Raw genomic sequence first — 21,460 nt, 5'->3', positions numbered from 1 at the left:
ACAGATAATAAATGTTCAGACTTACTAGTTATAAAGAGGTGCAAATTCGACAAAGATGAGAATCGCTTATGACCTAGTAAGTGAGGTTACTCATGGTGTGATGAGTATTCTCACAGATGGCTCTTAGAGGCATGAACTGGTACACCTTTCCTGGAAAGCAATTTGATGACACATAAAATCTATAAAATGTTTCCTATTTTTTGATCCAATTTCATATTTAAAAATCCATTTTAAGAAAAATGATAGGATGGGCTGTATCAACAGACTTTAAAATGTTCAAACTTTTACTCTGGGAATCAATCATGCAGCAAACTTGGAAACAGTATAAAACTTTATGTGAAATTTTATTAATTCACTGAAGTTTTACTTTTAGTATTGACAAATTGGGGGGAAGCAAATCAAGAAATTAGACTAGATTCATATTATAGTATCAAAACATACAGATATTAAAATCACATTTTGAAAGATATAAAATATAATAATATGTTAAAATGTTAAATATACTAACATGCTAAGTTTTTTAAAAGCAGGAAGCAAAACTTTATGTGAAATGTTATGCTGATATGTAGAAAAGAAAATATTTCAACATGTTAAAAGTAGCTTTATTTCTGATGGTGGGACATGATTCTTTTCTTCTTTAGACACTTGCTATTTTCCAAATTTCCTATAGTGTTCATATATTGTTTATATACTCAAAAAATAAAATACATGGTAAAAGCAGTCCACTTATATATAATGGCCACAAACTCAGAAGCATATAGTAGAAGGAAAAATCCAAAATATCTATGAACATACAAGAACTATGCAAAAATTGTATGATATAAACTAAATGGAAACAAAAGAGAGCTCCTGATTTTCTAGGAATGAGTGTTCTAGATGAGGAGGTGGCTAAGTACTTGGATCCTTATTAATTCTGATAGCAGTCATAAGCCAGACTTAACTTTTCCGCTGCATAGAAACAAATTCTGATACCATTTTGGGAACCTTTCAAATACTTTTTGCCAATTAAAAATGACTCTGATGTGAGTTTAATAATTTTACTATTTAAGGTGATATATTTGTTCATTGAATTATAAGAGAAAATTGTAGATATCAGGACAACCTGACCACAGAGTCTAACCCTCTGAAATGATTACAGCACCTAAACATCTAACCTTAATATGTTTTCAGATGTTCAGCAGGTATTAGTGGTAAAAATGTAATAAAGAAGTGTCAGGGGGGCAGCTGTATCACCAAATCATGCAAACTCGACAAAGTAACAGGGCTCTATGAAGAAGGATGTGAGTTCATACCTTATGACAGGCAGACTGAGCCGGCTTCCATAATGTTTTCGCAAAGTATTGATTCTGTAAGTACCCTGTTCTTTTTTTTTTTTTCTTGGCACTTATGAATTTAGTGAAGTTCTTATCCCCCAATCACTACAAGAAAGGATCAAATTTAGGAAATCACCAGTAAGAGCTGATTCTCTGTGGGACAAGCTGGGAGTACAAAATCAGGGATAAAGTCTTATCTTTCCCCTACCCCTTCCTTAGGTCCATTCTTAGGGCTCCATTATCTTCCTCCCACAAGCTTATAGTTTCATTGCTGAGTATTATTTCAAATATCCTTAAAGGCAGACAAGCACAAAAACTCTTAGTTAAATAATAAATTTACCCAAGAGGATCAGACACTTTTTTTTATTTCTTAAAAAGGACATGATCAGTAGCCTGAAATATTTTCAGACTGAATATTTGCTTTGGGTTGTTACCTAAAATTTTCTATCTTTTTAAGAGTATTGATGCCTGTAAGGAGTTTGTACATGGTTTTAATGGTTTTAAGTGACTTTAAAATACATCTTAATGTTTTTTTTTTTTTTTAATGACCAACAGGTCGTAAAACAAACTCAACAGATTATCCTTATTAATGCTAAATATACAATACCAGCAAACTTGCACAAAGTAAACCTAGATGTATCAGTTAATTACAGACTAAAGTCAGTGGAGACACTTTGTGGGGCAACTCTCTTCCTTTTTAGTCTCTTACATAAAATTATGTTTTCCTTTTGGAATGAGGTTAAAGTAACTTGTAAGAGTCTGTCAATAAAAACGCGGTATAAGTTTTAAAAATGTGATGTACGTGGTTCAAAAGTCCCATCCTTCAGTCTGGTTTTGCAGTCCGTTTCTAGATTTACTCAGAAACTTTCAACAGGGGCCCCAGATTATGTGTTTTAAATTAACTACAAAATTAAGTTTGATGCACAGATTTGGGAATCTTTGTCCACAGTTTATATGTGTTTCAGATCTCTGGCTAAAATAGAGCCTTATGTATGATATTATGGAAACAACCCAAATCACCTGGGATATGCAAATGAAGAGAAAATAAGTGTTTTACAGCTAATGATTACTTTCTAAATTTCTAGAATCCTGAATTTTTAGGATTTTTAATTGAGTGCTAATACTGTGAATAATAGTCTAAGAGGAGGAATGAGGTTATACATTCTTTGCATACTGTGGCTCCTTTTTTAATCCCCCAAATGCTAGGGATATTCATGCTTAAGAAAAAGGGGAGGAAACTATCATTTATTGACTGTGTTAGTAAGGACCCTATTCCATGTTCTCATGTAATTCAGTAATAACTATTGCCCTTTTATAGGTTAAAAAAAAACTGACATGCAGATTTTAGGGTCACTCAAAAAACAACAAACTTATATTGAACTTTTATTATGTGTCAGATACTGAACCAAGTTTTGAGGAAGCAAAATTTAATGAGACTATTTTCTGCCATAGATGGGCTTATAGTGTATTAACAATCTTAAAGGGGTCTTACTAAAGTATCTGTAGGGTACTGTGAAACCAGAGGGTTGAATAGAAATTCTTTGAGGGGAAGGTAGGAAATGAAAAAACATTTTGAAAATGACCTTTTGGCCAAAACATGAAGGTTAAGTTCACAACTCAGAAGATAGAGGAAGAGGAATTCCTTGACAAAGTGAGAACCATGAGCAAAAATACAGAGATATAAAACAAGGCAAGTTTGAAAATTTATGGATTACAATAGAGGGATATTAGAGACTTGGAATGCACAGCCAGAGTGAGGATGGAGAGTGAAGCAAAATCTAGGAGATTGCTGCTTGCTATGTGAAGCAGTCCAGATCACAGTGTGTGAGCAATGAGGAGATACCAAAGGGTCTTGAGTACAGGAGTAAGAAAGAAAATGTTTCTGGATGCTGTGGAGTGGACCAGTTTGGAGAGCAAGCAAAATGAAAAAGGCAGATAACAGACCAAAATAGTCTGAGGAAGGGACCATGAGGGCTTGAACGATAAAGATTCCAATGGAGAAGGAGAAAGATGATGAACTGGAGAGATAGTGAAATAGATGGATCTTGGTTACTTTGTAGAAGGAAGAAGATAGATTTCCTGATGTAGTGACTGGGTGAATAGTAGTGACATCGAGTTAGAAAATACATGAGGAAGAGTAGAGTTAAAGGAAAAGTGGTAAGTTCAGTTATGAGCACATGAAAGTTGAGGAGCTGGTGGGACATTTTAGTGGAAAAAGCTGGAATACAGGGTGTTGGGAAGTGAGTAGGAAGTAAGGAAGTGAGTGAGAAGTAAAAGGATGGAGAGATAAGATGGTACCAGCAGAGAAATGTCAAGTAGTGGGTGTTTTGAAGATAGTGGCTTGAAATAGCTTGAAATTTGAGACATAGGAAGGAAGCCAAGAGCAAATAAATAGATGGCTAAGGAGCACTAAGGGTCCAATGAGGTTGAAGATGTGGTATGAGATAGAAAGTCTGAATTATGACTGTGAATCTCTCCAGCAGAGTCCTGCAGTGATTATGGGATTAAGCCAAGTTCATGGGTTAGCAGGGCAGACTAGGAAGGAAGGCAAGGGATTTAAATATCCTTCTCTACAGTTTATCTCTGTAATTTTATTGACAATTCCAGGTGGTTAAATTCTGTACAGAAAAAAACCACAATAAAGATGCCCCAAACCCACAAAACCGAAGATGCAATCTCCGAAGCACATGGGAAGTGATTCAAGATTCTGAGGATTTTAAGAAAACCACTCCTATGACAACACAGCCACTGACACCCACATTCTCATTGCTGCAGATCGGACAAAGAATTGTGTGTTTAGTTCTTGATAAATCTGGAAGCATGGCGGTACGTTCACTGGTCTTGGTCTTTGGGATGCTGCCCTCATATTTATGTGTGATATGATCTACAATTTGTAACAAGCTGGGAATAAACACAACCCTTAGAGTCAGAACAGTTACAACAATAACATTACCATAAGAAACACCCACCTCAACTCTATTCAAGAGAAATTCAGCAGCAAGTATCTCATTTGCCAAATTAAATGAGCTTTAATTTATGAGCAAGATCTGCTAATTAACATTTTTTATGTTTCACTACAAGATGTAGGTCTATAGAACTACTACTAAGGAAGTGAGTGAGAAGTGAACTAAAGATCCAACTAAAGCCTAATCTGGCTTGATCTTTTACAGTTACTCAAACAAAGGCCCTAAAATTCTGCCCAAAGATGCTACTCAATATAAAGGAGAAATTTAGGGACGCCTAGGGGGCTTAGCGGCTGAGTGTCTGCCTTTGGCTCAGGGCATGATCCTGAGGTCCTGGGATCAAGTCCCACATTGGGCTCCCCCAAGGAGCCTGCTTCTCCCTCTGCCTGTGTGTCTCTGCCTCTCTCTCTGTGCCTCTCGTGAATAAATAAAATATTTTTTTAAAAGGAGAAATTTAACATGGAAATTTAATATAAAGGCCTTGAATAAGCTTATTGTCGTTTACACTATGTTAAGACAGCTACTTCCAAATTTCCTCTACACTGTTTTGTTATTAGTCTGCCCATCTAAACCCAACCTGACTGCTTTTCTTCTACTTCTCCATACAGACTGGTGACCGCCTTAAACGACTGAATCAAGCCGGCAAACTTTTCCTTCTGCAGATAGTTGAGCAAGGGTCCTGGGTTGGAATGGTGACATTTGACAGTGCTGCCCAGGTACAAAGTGAACTCATACAGATAAACAGTGGCACAGAAAGGGATGCACTCACCAAAAGCTTACCTACAGTGGCCACAGGAGGAACGTCCATCTGCTCCGGGCTTCGATCAGCATTTGCTGTAAGACAAGTTTCCTTATCATTTGTCAATGCTTACAATTTCTGTTGCCTAAATGTCTCTCCATTTTCAACAAAATTAAGTCACATTTTCTCTCATATTTAAGTTCTTTCATAATATAGTGCCTACCTACCTATTCCAAGTTTATGTCACAGGGACTCTCTTCCAAGTGTCCTACATTTAAGCAAATAGGATCGTTTGACCTTCAGCACTTCCACATCTTTGCCAGGCTCCCACTTAGTATACTTTCTCTTCCCTCATCTGTAATTCAAATCATATTCAAAGATCCATCACAGACATCACCTACTTCTTAGTATCTTTCCTGATTCTTTCAACTATATAATTGCTCTTTCTAAATCCTATGAACTTTAACAAAAACATTTCTTATGACTTCTAGGCTCTTCTGTCTTATTTTCTAACCATAAACTTCACTTAAGCAAAATTTCTTTAGGGATAGGACTTACATCTTTACCTTGCAGGCTGCTGCACAGTATCTTTTATACGGAAGGTTCTCAATAAAGTTGAATTGAGTTCTTTGATAGCACCTGATGCTTATTTGCTCTAAATATATAATCCAATATTCTATATTTATTTAGAAGATATTTACCCCCATGACACAAATAATAAGAGGCTGAAAGAAGCTAGCTGATTAAAGTCTTAGAATCTCTGTGGCATTCTTGGGCAGGCCAGCCTTCCGCCTGATATGGAGCAGAACATGTCAGTAGGGCTGTTCCAGATTCCCAAGCAGCAGCAGGAACATTTAGTTTCCAGCTCACACTATTACTGCATGTGGACAAGAGACAACCATTTCCTCAAATTCAGTCTGTCCCTCTGGACTTTTTATTCCATCTTTGAAGTTCAGTTCCCTAAAAGTGGTTTCCACTGTATGCATAGTCAGCTGTAAAACCCTTGTCCAGATGCCTGTGTGCATCTGGATTCTGTTGCCTCTATCACTCCATTCACCCAAGCTTTGATTAAAGAAGCAAATGAGGGAGGGGAATGGGCAGTGAAATCGCTGACATGTTATATTAAAAGCCTACTATGCAAAACCTTAGGGGAGATGAGTAATGCCAGATGGCTTGGTGGTGAAGAGAGAACTTCTGGTTTTGCATTTCCACTTAGATGGGTGAGAGAGCGTGAGAGATACAACTGGAATTTAGATGCTCCTCCTGCCCAATGGAGTCCAGATGTGGGAGGGGAGGAGCTTGTGTGTGATGAGGTAAAGAGCCTTGGGTCCTACATTGTCCTCAAGTTCCCCACTGGTTCCTGCCCCAAGACCCTTGTCAGGTCTGTTCTGGGCTCCAGTTTCCTGCTGAGGTGCCTATTGGACTTTGTTTCCTGGGCTTGATCAGAGCCCTGTGATCCTTCCTGGCTGACTCAGCCCCACCCTGGCTCTCACTATCGGAACAGCCCTGAACATCCCCTTGTCCTCTATCCAACCCCTGACAGACTGAACAGCCCTCAGTCTGAATGGCAAGATGACTTAATCTCTTGTCTGCTGACTTCTGTCTTTCCTATGGGATATGTGGGAACTTCTACATGTTTTCCATGGCACAGAGCAGTGATGGGGAGAAGTAGGACAAGGGAATCCAAATTAAGCCCTTTCTCTGGCCTCTCAGCTTGGTCAGAACAAGGACACAGCCATAGCTGAGAGGATCCCGGGCTCTGGGCTCCTTCATGTAGCAGCAGACACAGTTCTGCTTTCTTCCCTTGTGTGGCAGTCTCCTCTCAAAGATCAAACAGAGGGTGACAGAAGTCCCCTGTGCTATTAGCTTTCCTTTCAACCTACTTAAGATGCCTTCCCTTTCTAAGAGTCAGGTCCAGAGAAGGGAGGTTACTTAGGCTTGCTTGCTTGTTTTCTCTTCTTCTGGGTCTCTCCTTCTACTCTTTTTTAGGGGAAGAATGGACTCTTGCCTTCCTTCCTTGAAATGAGTAACATTATTTTTTAAATCTAATTTTCCTTCTACCATAATCTTATCCAACACTGGTAAGAGCTGTGTGCTTTCTGTACAATGTAAAAAACTATATTCTGTGTTAATCAGGAATAGTTGAAACATAGATGTCATAAGACGATTAGGAGCTGGGGTTAATGGGAACAAAATTATTTGTTTTAATCAGAGGGAATATTAAAAATTTTAATAACTCATATGATCTGAGTACTCATCGGTCAGAACCAATGCCAACCATAAACAGTTGGTCTACTCAGATGGTGAATATCAGATGGTAAATATCATACAAGCTAAATCCACTCTGCATCTAATATCTCCCAAATATTATCCTCCCTATTCAATGAGGATGGTTTCTGAAAGCATCTGGGAACCTCCGTCAAGAAGAGGCCATGTAAGAAAACTAGAAAAACCTCCTTTGTTGCTTCCCCAATGCTCTCTTTTCCTGGAATAATCTTGTATCCCTCTTTACAGAGTCTGCTCTGCAACAGGGTAACCGAGAGAAAAGACTACTACTACTGTCAAGTTCCATGAATGTTGCTGATTTAAAATTATATCATTTTAAGACAGAGAGATATTTGACGATTCTCAGGCACTTCCGTTTATTCCCTCTGGAGTTTCTCTTCTCATTCCCTTTAAATGCAGTTTTCCCAAACACTATGGCCACCCTAACAACTCATGCCCTGCATTATGTTCTTAGGTTATTATGAAGAAATACCCAACAGATGGAGCTGAGATAGTGCTATTGACTGATGGAGAGGACAACACTATAAGCTCATGCTTTAATGAAGTGAAACAAAGTGGAGCTGTCATCCACACAGTCGCCCTCGGACCCTCTGCAGCAAAAGAACTAGAGGAGCTATCTAAAATGACAGGTGAAGGGTGGTCTGCTGCTGCTGTGTCCCACTGAATTGTCTCTTCCAATGGACTGTGGCTCCAGTGAACTGGGGAGAAGGGGAAGGGTGGGACATATATAGAGAGAGGGGTAATCTTATTAATTAACTACCTGCCTTTACCTCCAAATGACCATTAGAATTGACCCTCCATTTCTTGTAAGGCCTCAGTTCTAGGATTTTGACAGTCTGGAGAAAGATGGGACCAGCACAGCCCTCTAGTTAGGACTCAGGTCTCTCTTCCCAGACACTTTGTAAGAACTGCAAAGAACCTAATAGGTTAGCCAGAAACCACTCTCTTCTACTTGGCAACTGGCTAAGAGACCCAGGGAAGACAGAAGACAAGCCACTAACTATATAATACCATGATACAAGTCATCTACTAACAGTAGAAAGCACACTAGAATAGAAAGCCTTTGACTTTACTATGGAAAGGAGAAGGGTCCAGGAAGGTGACATCTAAGTTGAGACTCTAATAAGGAGTGGTAGGGGAAGAGCAAAGGGCCTAATGAATCACACTGAAAGTCACTCTGAAAATGTAGAAAACAATGCAGTTTCTCCACAAAACATTAATATATTGTGCTTCTCTCATACACAGACAGATGGTTAAAATAGATTCCATATGTGCTTGGCTTCTTTAGCAGAGTAGGTGGGCACAATTTTTTTTTTAAACTTCTGGCCAGCATTATGGATATCGATTATTATGCTGAGTTGCCTTCTGAGGCAGCCACAATGAATGACAGGGCTGCTTGTTCCAAATACTACCTAGCTTAGTCTGGGTTTCCTAGAAGCAGAGCCTGAGACAGGGATGGATTTGGGTGAATGTGATTTATAGAGGGAGAGTTATCAGGAGAATGAGAGAAAGGGAAATAGGATAGGACAGGGGAAGGACCCAAGCACAGAAGTGAACTTAGAGTCTAGCTGAAGCTAACCCCACAGGCGGCTCTCAATCTGGAATTGCATCACATACTTGGTATAATCTTGAGGCAAAAGGGCTAACCTTTTTGTACCACTGCACCCATCAGTCAGTGGCCATGGACAGTCAAGGCAAGGGGGAGGTGAGGGAGTATGTTATTTCTCTAGCAAGCATAGCCCCTTTTGGCACAGCAATTCTCTGGAAAAGTGGGGCAGCTATATGCCATTAGCAGCTAACACTTAGAGTAGCTGGGGAGAGATTCCCTTGCATAGGTAAGGGTATCTGGGTGATGCCCCGAGAGCATTACCAAAGTACTTACCTTAAACTTTGGATGGCAATTAATGGTTTAAAAGTGCTTTCACATCAAATACCTTAGTTATACATGTTCTAAATAGCCTGAGACTGTGAGACCTGGTATATAATCTGTTTTTTTACTACATGTTATACTTTTCTATAACTGTCCCTTGTTAACTGTTATTTCTTGCTGTTGTTACATACACATGTTTTATGATTTAGAAGAAAATTCAAAAGTCAAGCTTGTTAGGATTCTATCTAAAAAAGGAATAAATCAACAGACTTGGACTAAGGCTTAATAAATTCTCTTATATGAAGTGCATGACCTTTAAACCATGAAATTTTATGATACTAGTTTTGACCTATCAGAGATCCGTGGCTGCTTTGCAGATAACTGACATAGCTGGGCAACTGAGGTGTTGCTGAATCTTATTTAGTAGAATTAAAAAATTAGTATAGACTTCTGAGTTAATCTGGATGCTTATTTGAGGTTGATCGATTAATACTTTAAAATGCAATAGAATATTTATTTCACATATTCTGCTATCTAACAATAGCTAAAATGCTGCAAATACTTGCTTTCTAGAAAACAGCTTCTGATAATATAATTGCATTTTAGGCGGTTTACAGACATATGCTTCAGATCAGGCTCAGAACAATGGCCTCATTGATGCTTTTGGGGCCCTTTCATCTGGGAATGGAGTTGACTCCCAGCGTGCTATCCAGGTCAGAATTTTTACTCTTTGGTTTTTCATGTTTATAAATAATCATAACCAAGATAGAGAGTTTAATGGTTAAATTTATTAAGTACTACATTCTTCTAGTAGTAATTTAAAATTAAAAATGGAAGTTTTAGCCTGATATTGGACACTATTCCTAAAATGCAACAGTACTTACTTAAGCAAAGTAATTAGTGTCTACTTGCTTGGAAATAATACTAACTGACTTCTCCATAGAAACCAGCAACATAAAACATAATGAGCCCAAGAATTCTTTTTCAACATCTGTTAACAAGCACCCGTAGCAATATAATTGGCTCAAAATTTTCTTCACAGTAGATCATCTTAACACAAATTTTCTGGGACAAGTAAGTGTTCAGGGATTACTTGTTCTATTTTTTCTATTACCTCAAATCCCTGATATTTGCCAACATCTCCTTATAATGGATGAAAAATGTTTTGTTCTGTGAAGAACCCATGATGTCAGTCAGGACACCTGGATCCTGGTCCTAGGCCTGCCATTAACTCTCTAACTGTGGATTAAGAATTTCTGCTTTCTGGGCCTCAGTTTCTCAGCCAGATATGAAGCAGAAAACATATATGGGCCCTTCTGGTTCTAAAATCTCAAGAAAACCAAATTTTCTTTCAAAATCTTTGAGACTATTCTTTAAAAGGGCAAATGTATTTTAAATGTTCTTCTTAAAGTTTGAAAAGTTACTCATATGAATTTTTAAGCTAGAGAGTGAACAATCAGAACTCACATCTGTGTGAATTATGATTTTTATTTTGATAATTTGGTTGTGAACTCACAATTTTATTGTGAAAGTTTGACTGAAAGTAAAAGAATAATGTCATGTCAAAGCCAAACAGTGACAGATTTTGAAATAATCGGTTTTCTGATCTACCACTGTAGCATAACGAAGACAACAATTATACTCATTTGGGTTATCCTAGTTCAGACTTAGAAAATTAAACTCAAGAGTTCAGTCTGGAAATTGGAGAAATGTGTCTGAAAAAAAAAGTAATCAAATTGATGAAAGGAAATTCAGTCAGGTAGTTCCTGCCCATTATTTTTGTATTTAAGAAGCTTAATAGTGAGAGAGATAAATGAGAACTCATTTACCCACCTGCCTTAAGAATCAGATATAAGAGCCCTTTACTTGCTTCACATCCAAGATCAAATCTACCTATGAAATTAGAAAATCTGATTCCATGACCCAGCTACTCTATCTTCTCTTAGTTATTAGAACAAGAAATAATTATCTAGGAGACAATCTTCAAGGTAACATTCTCTGTAAAAGTCCTGTTAACCCTTCCCCACCTCAGTCCCTGCTCTAACCACTCGTCATTCTGCTCCAAACAACAAATCAACCTTGGCCCTTGACTTATTTCATTTCTTTTCACAGGGACTGAAATAATACTTGACCTAACAATTGGTTATTTGCAAAAAAAGTTCCAGTCAGACTCCTTAAGAGTTAATAGACTAGTAAACAGGATGAGATATAAACACTAGTAGGTATAAAGTAAAACAAAGGACACCTGGGTGGCTCAGTGGTTGAATATCTGCTTTTGGCTCAAGTTGTGATCCTTGGGTCCTGGGATTGAGTCCCACATCAGAGTCCCCACAGGGGTCCTGCTTCTCCCTCTGCCTATGTCTCTGCCTCTCTCTCTGTGTCTCTCATAAATAAATAAAGTCTTTCAAAAAAAATAAAGCAAAACATACTGCGAGAATATCAAAGAACTGGTTAGAATCAAGATTCTGTAGGAACTCACAGGAGGGAGAGATTATTCTGTTAGTAAGTGAGATGGACATTAGAGAAAGTTGCATAAAGTGCCATTTGAAATGAATTTTGAAGGACTGGCAAGGCTTAGATAAATGGAGATGAATGTATAGACTTTCAGAAAAAGCAGAGACTATGATAAAGTCAGAGTCAGGGATTCATGAGTGTCATATGGGGAAGTAGTCTGACTTGGGTTTAAGAATAAACATTGTGGAAGCTAAGGCCAGAAGAAAGGTAATTTAGAACTGGATAATGATAAGACATAAATACAAAACCAATGACACAGGCATCAGGAAGAATGAAGAGACTGTGTGATGTGGGCTGGTATTCTCCAAAATGTAAAGAATTGTTTTCCTTAACAGCTTGAAAGTAAAGGAGTAACCCTCCAGAACAATCAGTGGATGAACGGCACAGTGCTTGTGGACAGCACTGTGGGAAATGACACTTTATTTCTCATCACTTGGACAACACAGCCTCCCCAGATCCTTCTCCGGGATCCTAGTGGAAATAAACAAGATGGCTTTGTAATGGACACAAACACCAAAATGGCCTACCTCCAAATCCCAGGCACTGCCAAGGTATGGGGTCAGGTTTTATCCTTCTCACAATTTGACAAGATAAAATTTTTACAAAATAATCACTGCTTTTTAAATGTGGGTGGTAAAAGGAGAGTTAGTTTTGAATGAAAGAAAGAACAAAGAAAATTCTCCACCCAGTTCTCTATCTCATTAGTATGACAGCAAATCAAGGGAAGGAAATTGGTATTATTTTCTCCAGGTATGAAAGGGAGAACTTTCAAACTTCACGTATAAAGTCAAGATGCAAAATGGTCCTTGAAACTTCAGGATCATGAAAAACATTTCCTCTACCCAGGAACCCACTGATTTGATATTGCTTTTTAGAAACCAAGGAAATGATAAGGGCACAGCTTTCTGACCTCATTTTCCCCAATTAAGATTTTCTTGACAGTGAGAACCATGTGGCTAATCCAAATGTACCAAAGTTTCCCTTGGCTGACAGAGTATCAGAGATTTTCTTAGAGAGGCTTGTATCATGCTTGTATCAGATAAGATCTTCCTATAGGTGACATTAAGGTCAGGTCAGTGTCATCTACAATCATTAATTGGAAACGTCTCCATTTGTTTTGGTCAGGTTGGCATGTGGAGTTACAGTCTGCAAGCAAGCTCACAAACCCTGACTCTGACTGTCACCTCCCGTGCATCAAGTGCTACTTTGCCTCCAATTACAGTAACCTCTAAAATGAACAAAGACACGGGCAAATTCCCTAGCCCAATGGCAGTTTATGCAAAAGTTCATCAAGGAGCCACGCCAATCCTCAGGGCCACTGTCACAGCTGTAATAGAATCAGTGAATGGTAATACAGTTAACTTGGAATTACTGGACAATGGAGCAGGTAATTAGTCAAAAAATCGGAAAACACATCTTTCTTTTCCAAAAAGAAACTAAGGAACAGAAGGGGAGGGCATGATGCTGTGAGGACAGTTACAAGCAGGGAGTCCACTACTGGGGGTCTTGTTGAGAGAGTTCTCTACTTCCTCACAATGCCTATAGTTTAAAATGTTGGAAAACATGAAGAAAGGCCTATCTTTTGCCTCAGCACTAAGACCAAACACATTAGTGGCTCAAGCTCAATACACTCCGATACTCTAGGGAGTTGTCAGAGGGTATCCTACACTCCCTAAAAAGGGAAGGAGGAAAATTAGTTATTAACTTTAAGGAGGAAAATTAGTTATTATATTAATAACTATCTTATGTTATATTCATTTTTATCTCTACCATACGCTTTTGAGATATTATTATCCCTACATTACAGATGAAGAAACTGAGGCTGTCACATTTAGAAAGCAGCAGAGATAAATTCAAATGTAGTTATATGTCCTTGTAATATGTATGCAGACTCTGTATTAGCTTGCCCCCAACATGAAAATCCAGCCCTTTATTTTTTAAGGAAATCTAACAGGGAGCGAGAGAAATAGAATTCTACATTTCTTTTTAGACAGAACATGACTTACTCTGATGCAAGTAACCTTATTAGAAAAAAAAAATTCTGTAAATGAATTTCCTATCTAAATCTACCTTGGTGAGAAGTCGTAAGTTTAAAAAAAAATCATATAACTTTTTTTTCTCTGCAGTAATGTACAGCAATTTAATTCAGTTCAACAGATACTTAATGAATAGTTACCTTGCACTCTATCAGATATAGGAGACACATGGCATGATCTCCAATTTCAAAAAGAAAGACAATAATTCAGGAAGACAAAATATACACACATGAAGCTACACACACACACACACACTGACATATATATACATGTGCACACATGCATAAGAGAAAAAAGTAGATCTCATCTTGAACACAATCAAATTGTAAACTCTCTTGGAGATAGTGCAAAATTATCTTTGCTTTGAAAATTTTTAACTCACATTTGAATTGGAAATATACAAATGTCCATGTACCTTTCAGATATTCATTAATTGCTTCATTTTCCTGTCAAGGTGCTGATGCTACTAAGGATGATGGTATCTATTCAAGGTATTTTACGGCTTATGATACAAATGGTAGATACAGTGTGAAAGTGTGGGCTCTGGGAGGAATAAATGCAGCTGGACAGAAGGTAACACCCAGGCAGAATGGAGCCATGTACATACCTGGCTGGATTGAGAATGGTAAGTAATCTGTAATAACACACCTGGCTTGAGTTAAAGGCTTGGGATCAAGAGAAAACCATTAAGCCTACAAAGAGAATGGTGTAATTTAATAGCAGAGTTTCTCAGGCTGAACACTATTGATATTTTGGGCCACATAATTCTTTGTTGTGGGGGCTGTCCTGTGCATGGTAGGATGTTTACTAGCATTCGTGGCCTCTACTCCCTAGTTATCTGAAGCAGCCCCCACCATTATGACAATCAAAAATATCTCCAGACATCATCCACTGTCCTCTAGGAGGCAAAATAACCCTCAGCTGAAAACCAACAGATTGAAGATAGCTTTCAACTGTCTGGGTTCACAGTCTAGCCCTCTACCAACTAAAGTATTTTAGATAATCTCTTTGTGCTTCACTTTCCTCAGTTGTAAAATAGGAATAATAATGGTAACTACCTCATAAGGTAGTTATGAGGAATAAACAAGGAAACACACCTAATAAACTGCTGCTGGTAAATAGTAATGTTCAATAAATGTTTGCTATTATTTTTAATAAATTTTAAAACATTTTGTAATGAAGCTCTTTCCACTGATATTGGCATATCCATAGAATAAAGGAATTTAGGGCTTATTTTATACATCAGTATCATAAGCCTTGCTGTCTCCTTTCTCTTGCTCAGGCCAGAGAGAATAGTAGATGAGCCTAATGCCAGCCAGTACACTGAGGCCACATGTAAGCATGTGGGGAATTGTGCTTCAAGAAACAGACAGTCCAATACCACTCCTGGTAATAAACACTTGACGAGGACTGGAGCTGGAATTAGGACCAAGACCAGTCCTGATGGGTTCCAGGACTTGTTTTCCATCAATCTCTACTCTGTCTTGGGCAGGTCTTTTCCTAGCGTCTGGTATATTATAAGAACAGCTCCTCCAAGAAGCTTTCCACTGCCCTCTTTACTTGGGTGTGTGCTCAGTAAAAGAAGGATTCTAGGACATGTGGTATCTCATGCAAAGGTGATCACAGGAAAAAAAAATGCTTTAAAGGACACTTTTGTTTCCAAAGCCTTTTTCACATATTTCAGCTTATTCTCATTTGTTCTTCTTTCTGAGTTAGGGGAAGAAGGCAGGTGAAGATTGGCTTAGCAGCCATATCTAGCTTCATGCTCAATGTTTTACTCACACTAGAACATTACATTCTCCTAATTATCCTATTTTACAAATGGAAAAACAGGCTCGAGAGGTTATTGGTCTAATTGTTAGGACTAACCATGATAGTGCCTAGCTTGGCATTGAAAGCCATGTTTCTCTCTCTATCTCTTGATGTGCCTGAATATCGAGAGAGATGGTCTCTATTGGTGAATTGAATACTAACTTTATCTTTGCCCAAGACCAGATTGATGGGCATGAAGATAATCTGTCTTTACAGATTAAAATTTTATAAGGGCTAAAGAAATAGAATTTATGAGAGAGTAAATTCTAAGTAATGCCATGTTCAGATATTTTGGAATATTTTTATTGAAATAAAAGTCTGAGAACCCCACTGATTGAGCAGGCCAAGGTATTTTTTGAATTCTAGTATTACATTTATACAACCTTTCAGCAAGAATGTGAAGAAAATTAAGATTGCCTCAAGTACAATGTTCCCATACATTCAATGAGAAAATCAGAAGTCTTTTAAAATCATAAAATTTTAGAATGCCTAACATAAAGCAATTTATGAGAATATGCAATCTAATGAGAAAGATTAAACACAAACAGAGAAAAAGAGAAAGAAAAATGTATGGAAGAAATAATCAAAGCAATTCTTGATAGTCCAGATGGTTAGTTACTAAATAAATAGGAAAAATAAAACAAACAGTATTATCTAGGTGAAAGAGATTTCTTGAGGCAGCCTAAGAAGGCTTAAAACAGAGGTAGGATTTAAACTGATCAAGAAAAGTAAATCAGGATAGCCAAAAAGATGGAAAGAGAAAGAATTCCAGGACAAATGTCATGAAAATAAATTATGAGAATTGTTATTTCAGAAAGTATCTGTGAAATTAAAAAAAAAAAAAACAACTGATTCTCTCTTTGCTTTTTTTCCTCTGATGCAACTGGATTTGGGATCTTTACATCAAATAGTTAAAATTAATTTTGTGCGTGGGAGGAAAGAAGACAAAGGCAAGCAAGACTAGGAAGAAAGTAATCTGATAACAAAACAGAAGGAAGTATAGTCATATAGTCGCTTACAATGTGATGTGATGTGATGTGATGTGATGTGATGTGATGTGATGTGATGTGATGCAGGTGAAGTAAAATGGAATCCACCGAGACCCGAAATTAATAAGAATGATCTTCAAGGCAAGCAAGTGTGTTTCAGTAGAACATCCTCGGGCGGTTCATTTGTGGCCTCTGGCGTCCCACTAGCTCCTATACCTGATCTCTTCCCACCCTGTCAAATCACTGACCTTCAGGCAAAAATCCACGGGGACAACTTTATTAATCTGACTTGGACAGCTCCTGGGGATGATTATGATCATGGAAGAGGTAAGCTGAATGTGGTAGTAGACCCGGTAAAGGTGTTAAGCAGCCAGTAGAGGTGCAGCAGGAGGTGAGGCAGGCAGACATGTTGTGATACATGTCAAAGGCAGAAGGCAAAAGGGATCTTGAATGTCTTCTGAAATGAAAGGTTAGGATTTTTAAATAGGAGAGGTTTAGAACCTGAAAAACTGACCTACTTTAAGTTTTAAGAAGTTTCAACCAGTAACAGGCAATCTTTAGTTTTTTGTTTTTTTTTTTTTAAATCTTGCCAAGCTGTCCTTTAATAAATTCCATTTTTAGCAGTGATTCCTGGAAAGGATTGGGAATAGAACATAGATATCTAGGGAGCAGAACTCATCTTTGGAATAAACCTCAAGTTCTACTGGATTTTTATCTCAAAGTATAGTCTTCAGATTGCAGCATGGGTATCACATGAATGCTTGTTAGAAATGTGGAGCCCCAAGCCCCAACTAGATCTAGCAATCCAAAATCTGTATTTTAAGATCCCTGGGTATTTTATATGCACATGAAAGTTTAAGAAGCAACTTTTATCTTCCATAAATAATGAAGCAATGAGCAGTAATTTAAAGACTTCCTCTCTTAGCCAGGTGCATGCACAGAAATACTGACCAAGGTCATGCCTGATCCAGATTTATTTATTTACTTACTTACTTACTTAATTTATATATTTGAGGGAGCGCATAAGCTGGGAGGGGCGAGGGGAAAGGGAAAGGGAGAAAGAGAACCTTAAGAGCACTCCATGGTGGCATGGAGCTCATCAGGGATAGATCTCACCACTCTGAGATCATGACCTGAGCCCAAATCAAGAGTGGGATGCTTAACCCACTAAGCCACCCAGGCACCCTCTGATTCAGTTTTATACTTATTACTCTGTTGAGATGCCCAAACAAGAATGTAAAAAGAATACTAATACTTATAAATATGGACTATCAATTACATTTATTCGCTGGAACTTTATGGAGTAGTGATATAGTTTCTAATAAACTTTAAAACTTCTTTAACACTTGACAATTACAAATCACAACTTTTTTTTTCTCTTTTTAGCTCACAAGTACATCATTAAAATAAGTGCAAATATTCTTGATCTCAGAGACAAATTCAATGATTCACTTCAAGTGAACACATCGGATCTCATCCCGAAGGAGGCCAACTCTAAGGAAATCTTTGTTTTTACACCAGAAGACATCACTTTTGAAAATGGCACAGATCTCTTCATTGCTGTTCAGGCTGTTGATAAGTCCAACCTAAAGTCAGAAATCTCTAATATTGCACGAGTGTCTTTGTTTATTCCCCCAGAGACTCCTCCAGAGATACCAACTCCTTCTCCTCCTTGTCCTGATATTAGTGTCAATAGCACCATTCCTGGCCTTCACGTTTTAAAAATTATGTGGAAGTGGCTAGGGGAATTGCAGCTGACACTAGGCTAGGGCTGAGTTTTCACGAGATGAATAAATCATCCATCCTTCTTTTGATTATAAAATTTTCCAAAATGTATTTTAAACTTTTCTGTAGAGGGCGATGTAATGAAATAAAATATTAAACAACTGGCTACAGATGTATAAAGATTATCCATTTAAATTCAAAAGTTTGATCATTGTACAGGCATTTACTAATGATTTTAAAGAAGAGGTGCTTGGATCAATAAATGAAAGTATATTTTAATTCATTTTAAGGAGCTTTGCCAATTAAAAAGAACATGTAATTGCATATGAAAAAGGCCAGAAATGTTCAATGAGGTCAAACTATTTAAATATAAAAGACATGGCTTGTTATTTGAATCAAAACTACCAAGAATATACATTCTCTTCTCTAAATTTGCAGGGATTATGCATTTCAGGAAGAGATTGCATTACAGAAAGAAATAGTAGCATGATGAAGTCTCCTTAGGCATAGAAATGTATGTTATGTGCATGAAATTACAAGTAGTGATGCTTATAGTCACAGTGGTAGGAGATGAGATGAGAAAGGTAGGTTCGAGCCAGATGTGGAAGGGAGGTGATTGAGAAATAAACTTATTTTGCATACTTTGTGCTACATCCTCTAATAATGCCTTATCTGCATTATCTTATGTAATATAATTCAGTTCACTCAACAAACATTCATCAGCTGCCTATTATATTCCAGGTTCATGCTAGGTCTTGAGTACAAAAAAGATGAGTAAGACTTAGCCTTTTTCCTGTAGTGAATAAAGAATATCTGAGGATTTATTATTCTTTTTAATCAAGAGACAGATATAATCAGAGCTATGCTTCAGAAGACAGACTTTGAGAACCATGTGAAGAACTGAATAAAGGTGGGAGAGGTATGATAGATGAAAGAAAAAGGAAAAGAAAGGAAAAAAGGAGCCAAATTAACTTAGCAGTATGGCAATCCATAGGGAATAATCACAAATTCAGGGCCTCCCAGGAGAAGTAGTCTTGTAGAAGGTGTTTCCAGTTCTCAGTTTATTAGCATAAAGAGTTCAAGGTGTGGATGGCTCTCCGATTGAAAATAAAATACCCAGGAGATTGTTTCTATGTAGGCCCAAAATTTATCTCTATGTAGATCTTCCTTATATCAAAACAGGATTTCAAGTACCTTAGAGATACATTCAATAAACACACACACACACACACACACACACAAAAAATTAAGAAAATTTTAAAATGAAGAGAAATAAGTATATACTAAAAATAAAAGGAAGATTTAGTACATCCATTGCCTAATATAATGTTCTATATAATTGCTACAGTCCAGTCACATATTTCGTTTTGAGCTTCCAAGCAGGCAGAAAAAGGAGACATACAGACTAACAGATTCTACAGTGAAAAACACACCAGAGGCTCAGGAGGAGCCATGTGAAGTTTTATCCATGGATCCTTAATAAATCTGAAAGCAAGAGGATTCCATCTCTAAGACTCAGATTTCACAGCCATTCTAGATTTTTACTCCAAATGGATAGTTTGATTTGCAGAAATCACAGCCCTTCAACCTGCAAATTTGACCACTACATAAGAGACACCAATACCTAGATTCACAGATGATCTTGAGATGCCTAACCCTTTCCTCTCTCTACCCCCACCCTGTGGATAACTAGAGTCAGCAGCAGCTAGAAGAAAATGTCAAGAATGTGGGTCAAGAATAAGTTCAAATGATGTCATTGCAGACTATTCATCAGCTTTTCAGCACATGTCTGTTTTCCTTGAAGGATGAAAGTTTAGAAATCTCAGATAATAGAGTTTATTTTATAACAACAAAAAAAGTTTGCTATAATAATTGAATGGCAGAGAGTTCTAAGGCTAGGAAAATACTGATGTCCTAAAACATGCTTATTAAGGGCACATCCAGGTACTCTGCCAACCAAATGGACAGAAGGTCAAATTGAAATCTTCTGTAAATTACAAAACCAAACCAAGGCACTTGCCTGACCAGAGGGTCACTCACCTGCCCCATGTGGAAAATGGATCTGAGGTCTCCAACTCAGCTCCATAGAACATGGCTGCCATGGCCTGAACCCTTATTGGAAGATTCCCTTTCTTCTAGAAGAGACTGCTCCTTCCATTACCCAAGTACCAGGGATAGCTGGAGAGAAGTATTTTCTAAGCTCCTCTTTGCAACTTAAAAACTAGGGCATTATTCCTATGGTCTCTTGTGTGTGTGTGTGTGTGTGTGTGTGTGTGTGTGTGTGTGTGTTTAAAGCCTTCATATCCTCTATCTGTTCTCTTCACTGTCATCTACCAATCTCACCCAAGACAGACACATGGGTAACAATGTTTGCCCCTTGCCTCCTAAAATCACTCTGCCTAGTACCAGAAGTGATATGAATGAGTCCATCAATATCTGAGCCTCAAACTTCCTTTATCTTTACCCCATCACCAGTAAACTTTAGCAAACTAATGGACTGAAGCATGATAGTGACTTTTTAAAAGTTAAAAAAAATGAGAGAATATTGGCAATTCCACATGGCTTGACCTGGTACTTCTAAGGTCCAGTCTGGACCTAATAATGGCATAGAACAACTTCACCTACCTTAAAATCTTAAAATCTTAAAATCCTATAGCCTATTCTGGCCACAGCCTCTTAACCTCTGAGTTACTCACTTCCTAACCCACTAAACTGGTTTTGCAATTTCATGATGACCTCTCATCTTGATTGCCTCTTTTACCCAGCCCATTATCTCCTTGGCAGTACTGCTCTGATATGGCAGTCACTTCAAGTCCTCCCTTGACAAAATCTTCAATTCCCTCATCTACTTCTACTTTTCTTGTTACCACACCTGCCCTGAAAGTCCCTAGCTTTGCATTAAGCCTGTTGTCCCTGTGCTAGAGGCAGTCATTTATCCATCCAACAAAAAATTTTTAAGTACCTACACTGCATCCCAAGCACTGTATTAGAGGCTAAGGATGCAATGAATAAACAAGCCAGGTACGGTTTTTGCTTTCAAGGAGTTTATAGCCAGCTGGCAATAAACAAGCAAGCAGGCAAGTAATAATGTATGATATGGAGGTGCTATTTTGGGAGAAGCGTCTATTTTAAGAACTCATAATTTGGTAGCCAGTCCACATGTGGTGTCTGCCAGGGGAAGTAATACCTAGTGTTATAATGTCTGGCTTTAAG

The 21,460-nt window shown here is 37.8% G+C and overlaps 1 protein-coding gene and 1 long non-coding RNA gene across 2 annotated transcripts in view; one reads left to right on the top strand and one right to left on the bottom strand.

Moving 5' to 3' along the window:
* CLCA1 (chloride channel accessory 1) overlaps positions 1–18,888 on the top strand; it is a 29,724-nt gene extending 10,836 nt beyond the window's left edge. Inside the window, exons 5-14 of the mRNA XM_038541475.1 lie at positions 1,171–1,348; positions 3,921–4,139; positions 4,885–5,112; positions 7,756–7,930; positions 9,778–9,884; positions 12,021–12,236; positions 12,811–13,072; positions 14,176–14,346; positions 16,610–16,849; positions 17,909–18,888. Of these exons, the coding sequence (XP_038397403.1) occupies positions 1,171–1,348; positions 3,921–4,139; positions 4,885–5,112; positions 7,756–7,930; positions 9,778–9,884; positions 12,021–12,236; positions 12,811–13,072; positions 14,176–14,346; positions 16,610–16,849; positions 17,909–18,291 (2,179 nt within the window). The 3' untranslated portion in view covers positions 18,292–18,888. The remainder of the gene's footprint in view (positions 1–1,170; positions 1,349–3,920; positions 4,140–4,884; positions 5,113–7,755; positions 7,931–9,777; positions 9,885–12,020; positions 12,237–12,810; positions 13,073–14,175; positions 14,347–16,609; positions 16,850–17,908) is intronic.
* On the bottom strand, positions 1,302–5,112 carry LOC119876393. Its single transcript, XR_005361322.1, has 2 exons — positions 5,057–5,112; positions 1,302–1,418 (listed from the first exon to the last, which is right to left on the bottom strand). It is a non-coding gene; the product is annotated as an uncharacterized LOC119876393 (long non-coding RNA).
* Positions 18,889–21,460: the final 2,572 nt, after the last annotated feature.

The sequence above is a fragment of the Canis lupus genome, chromosome 6 (assembly GCF_011100685.1).
Source record: "Canis lupus familiaris isolate Mischka breed German Shepherd chromosome 6, alternate assembly UU_Cfam_GSD_1.0, whole genome shotgun sequence".
NCBI classification, from domain to species: Eukaryota; Metazoa; Chordata; class Mammalia; order Carnivora; family Canidae; genus Canis; species Canis lupus.
The sequence above is the reverse complement of the archived record's forward strand: the minus strand, read 5'-3'. Positions and strand labels throughout refer to the sequence as shown.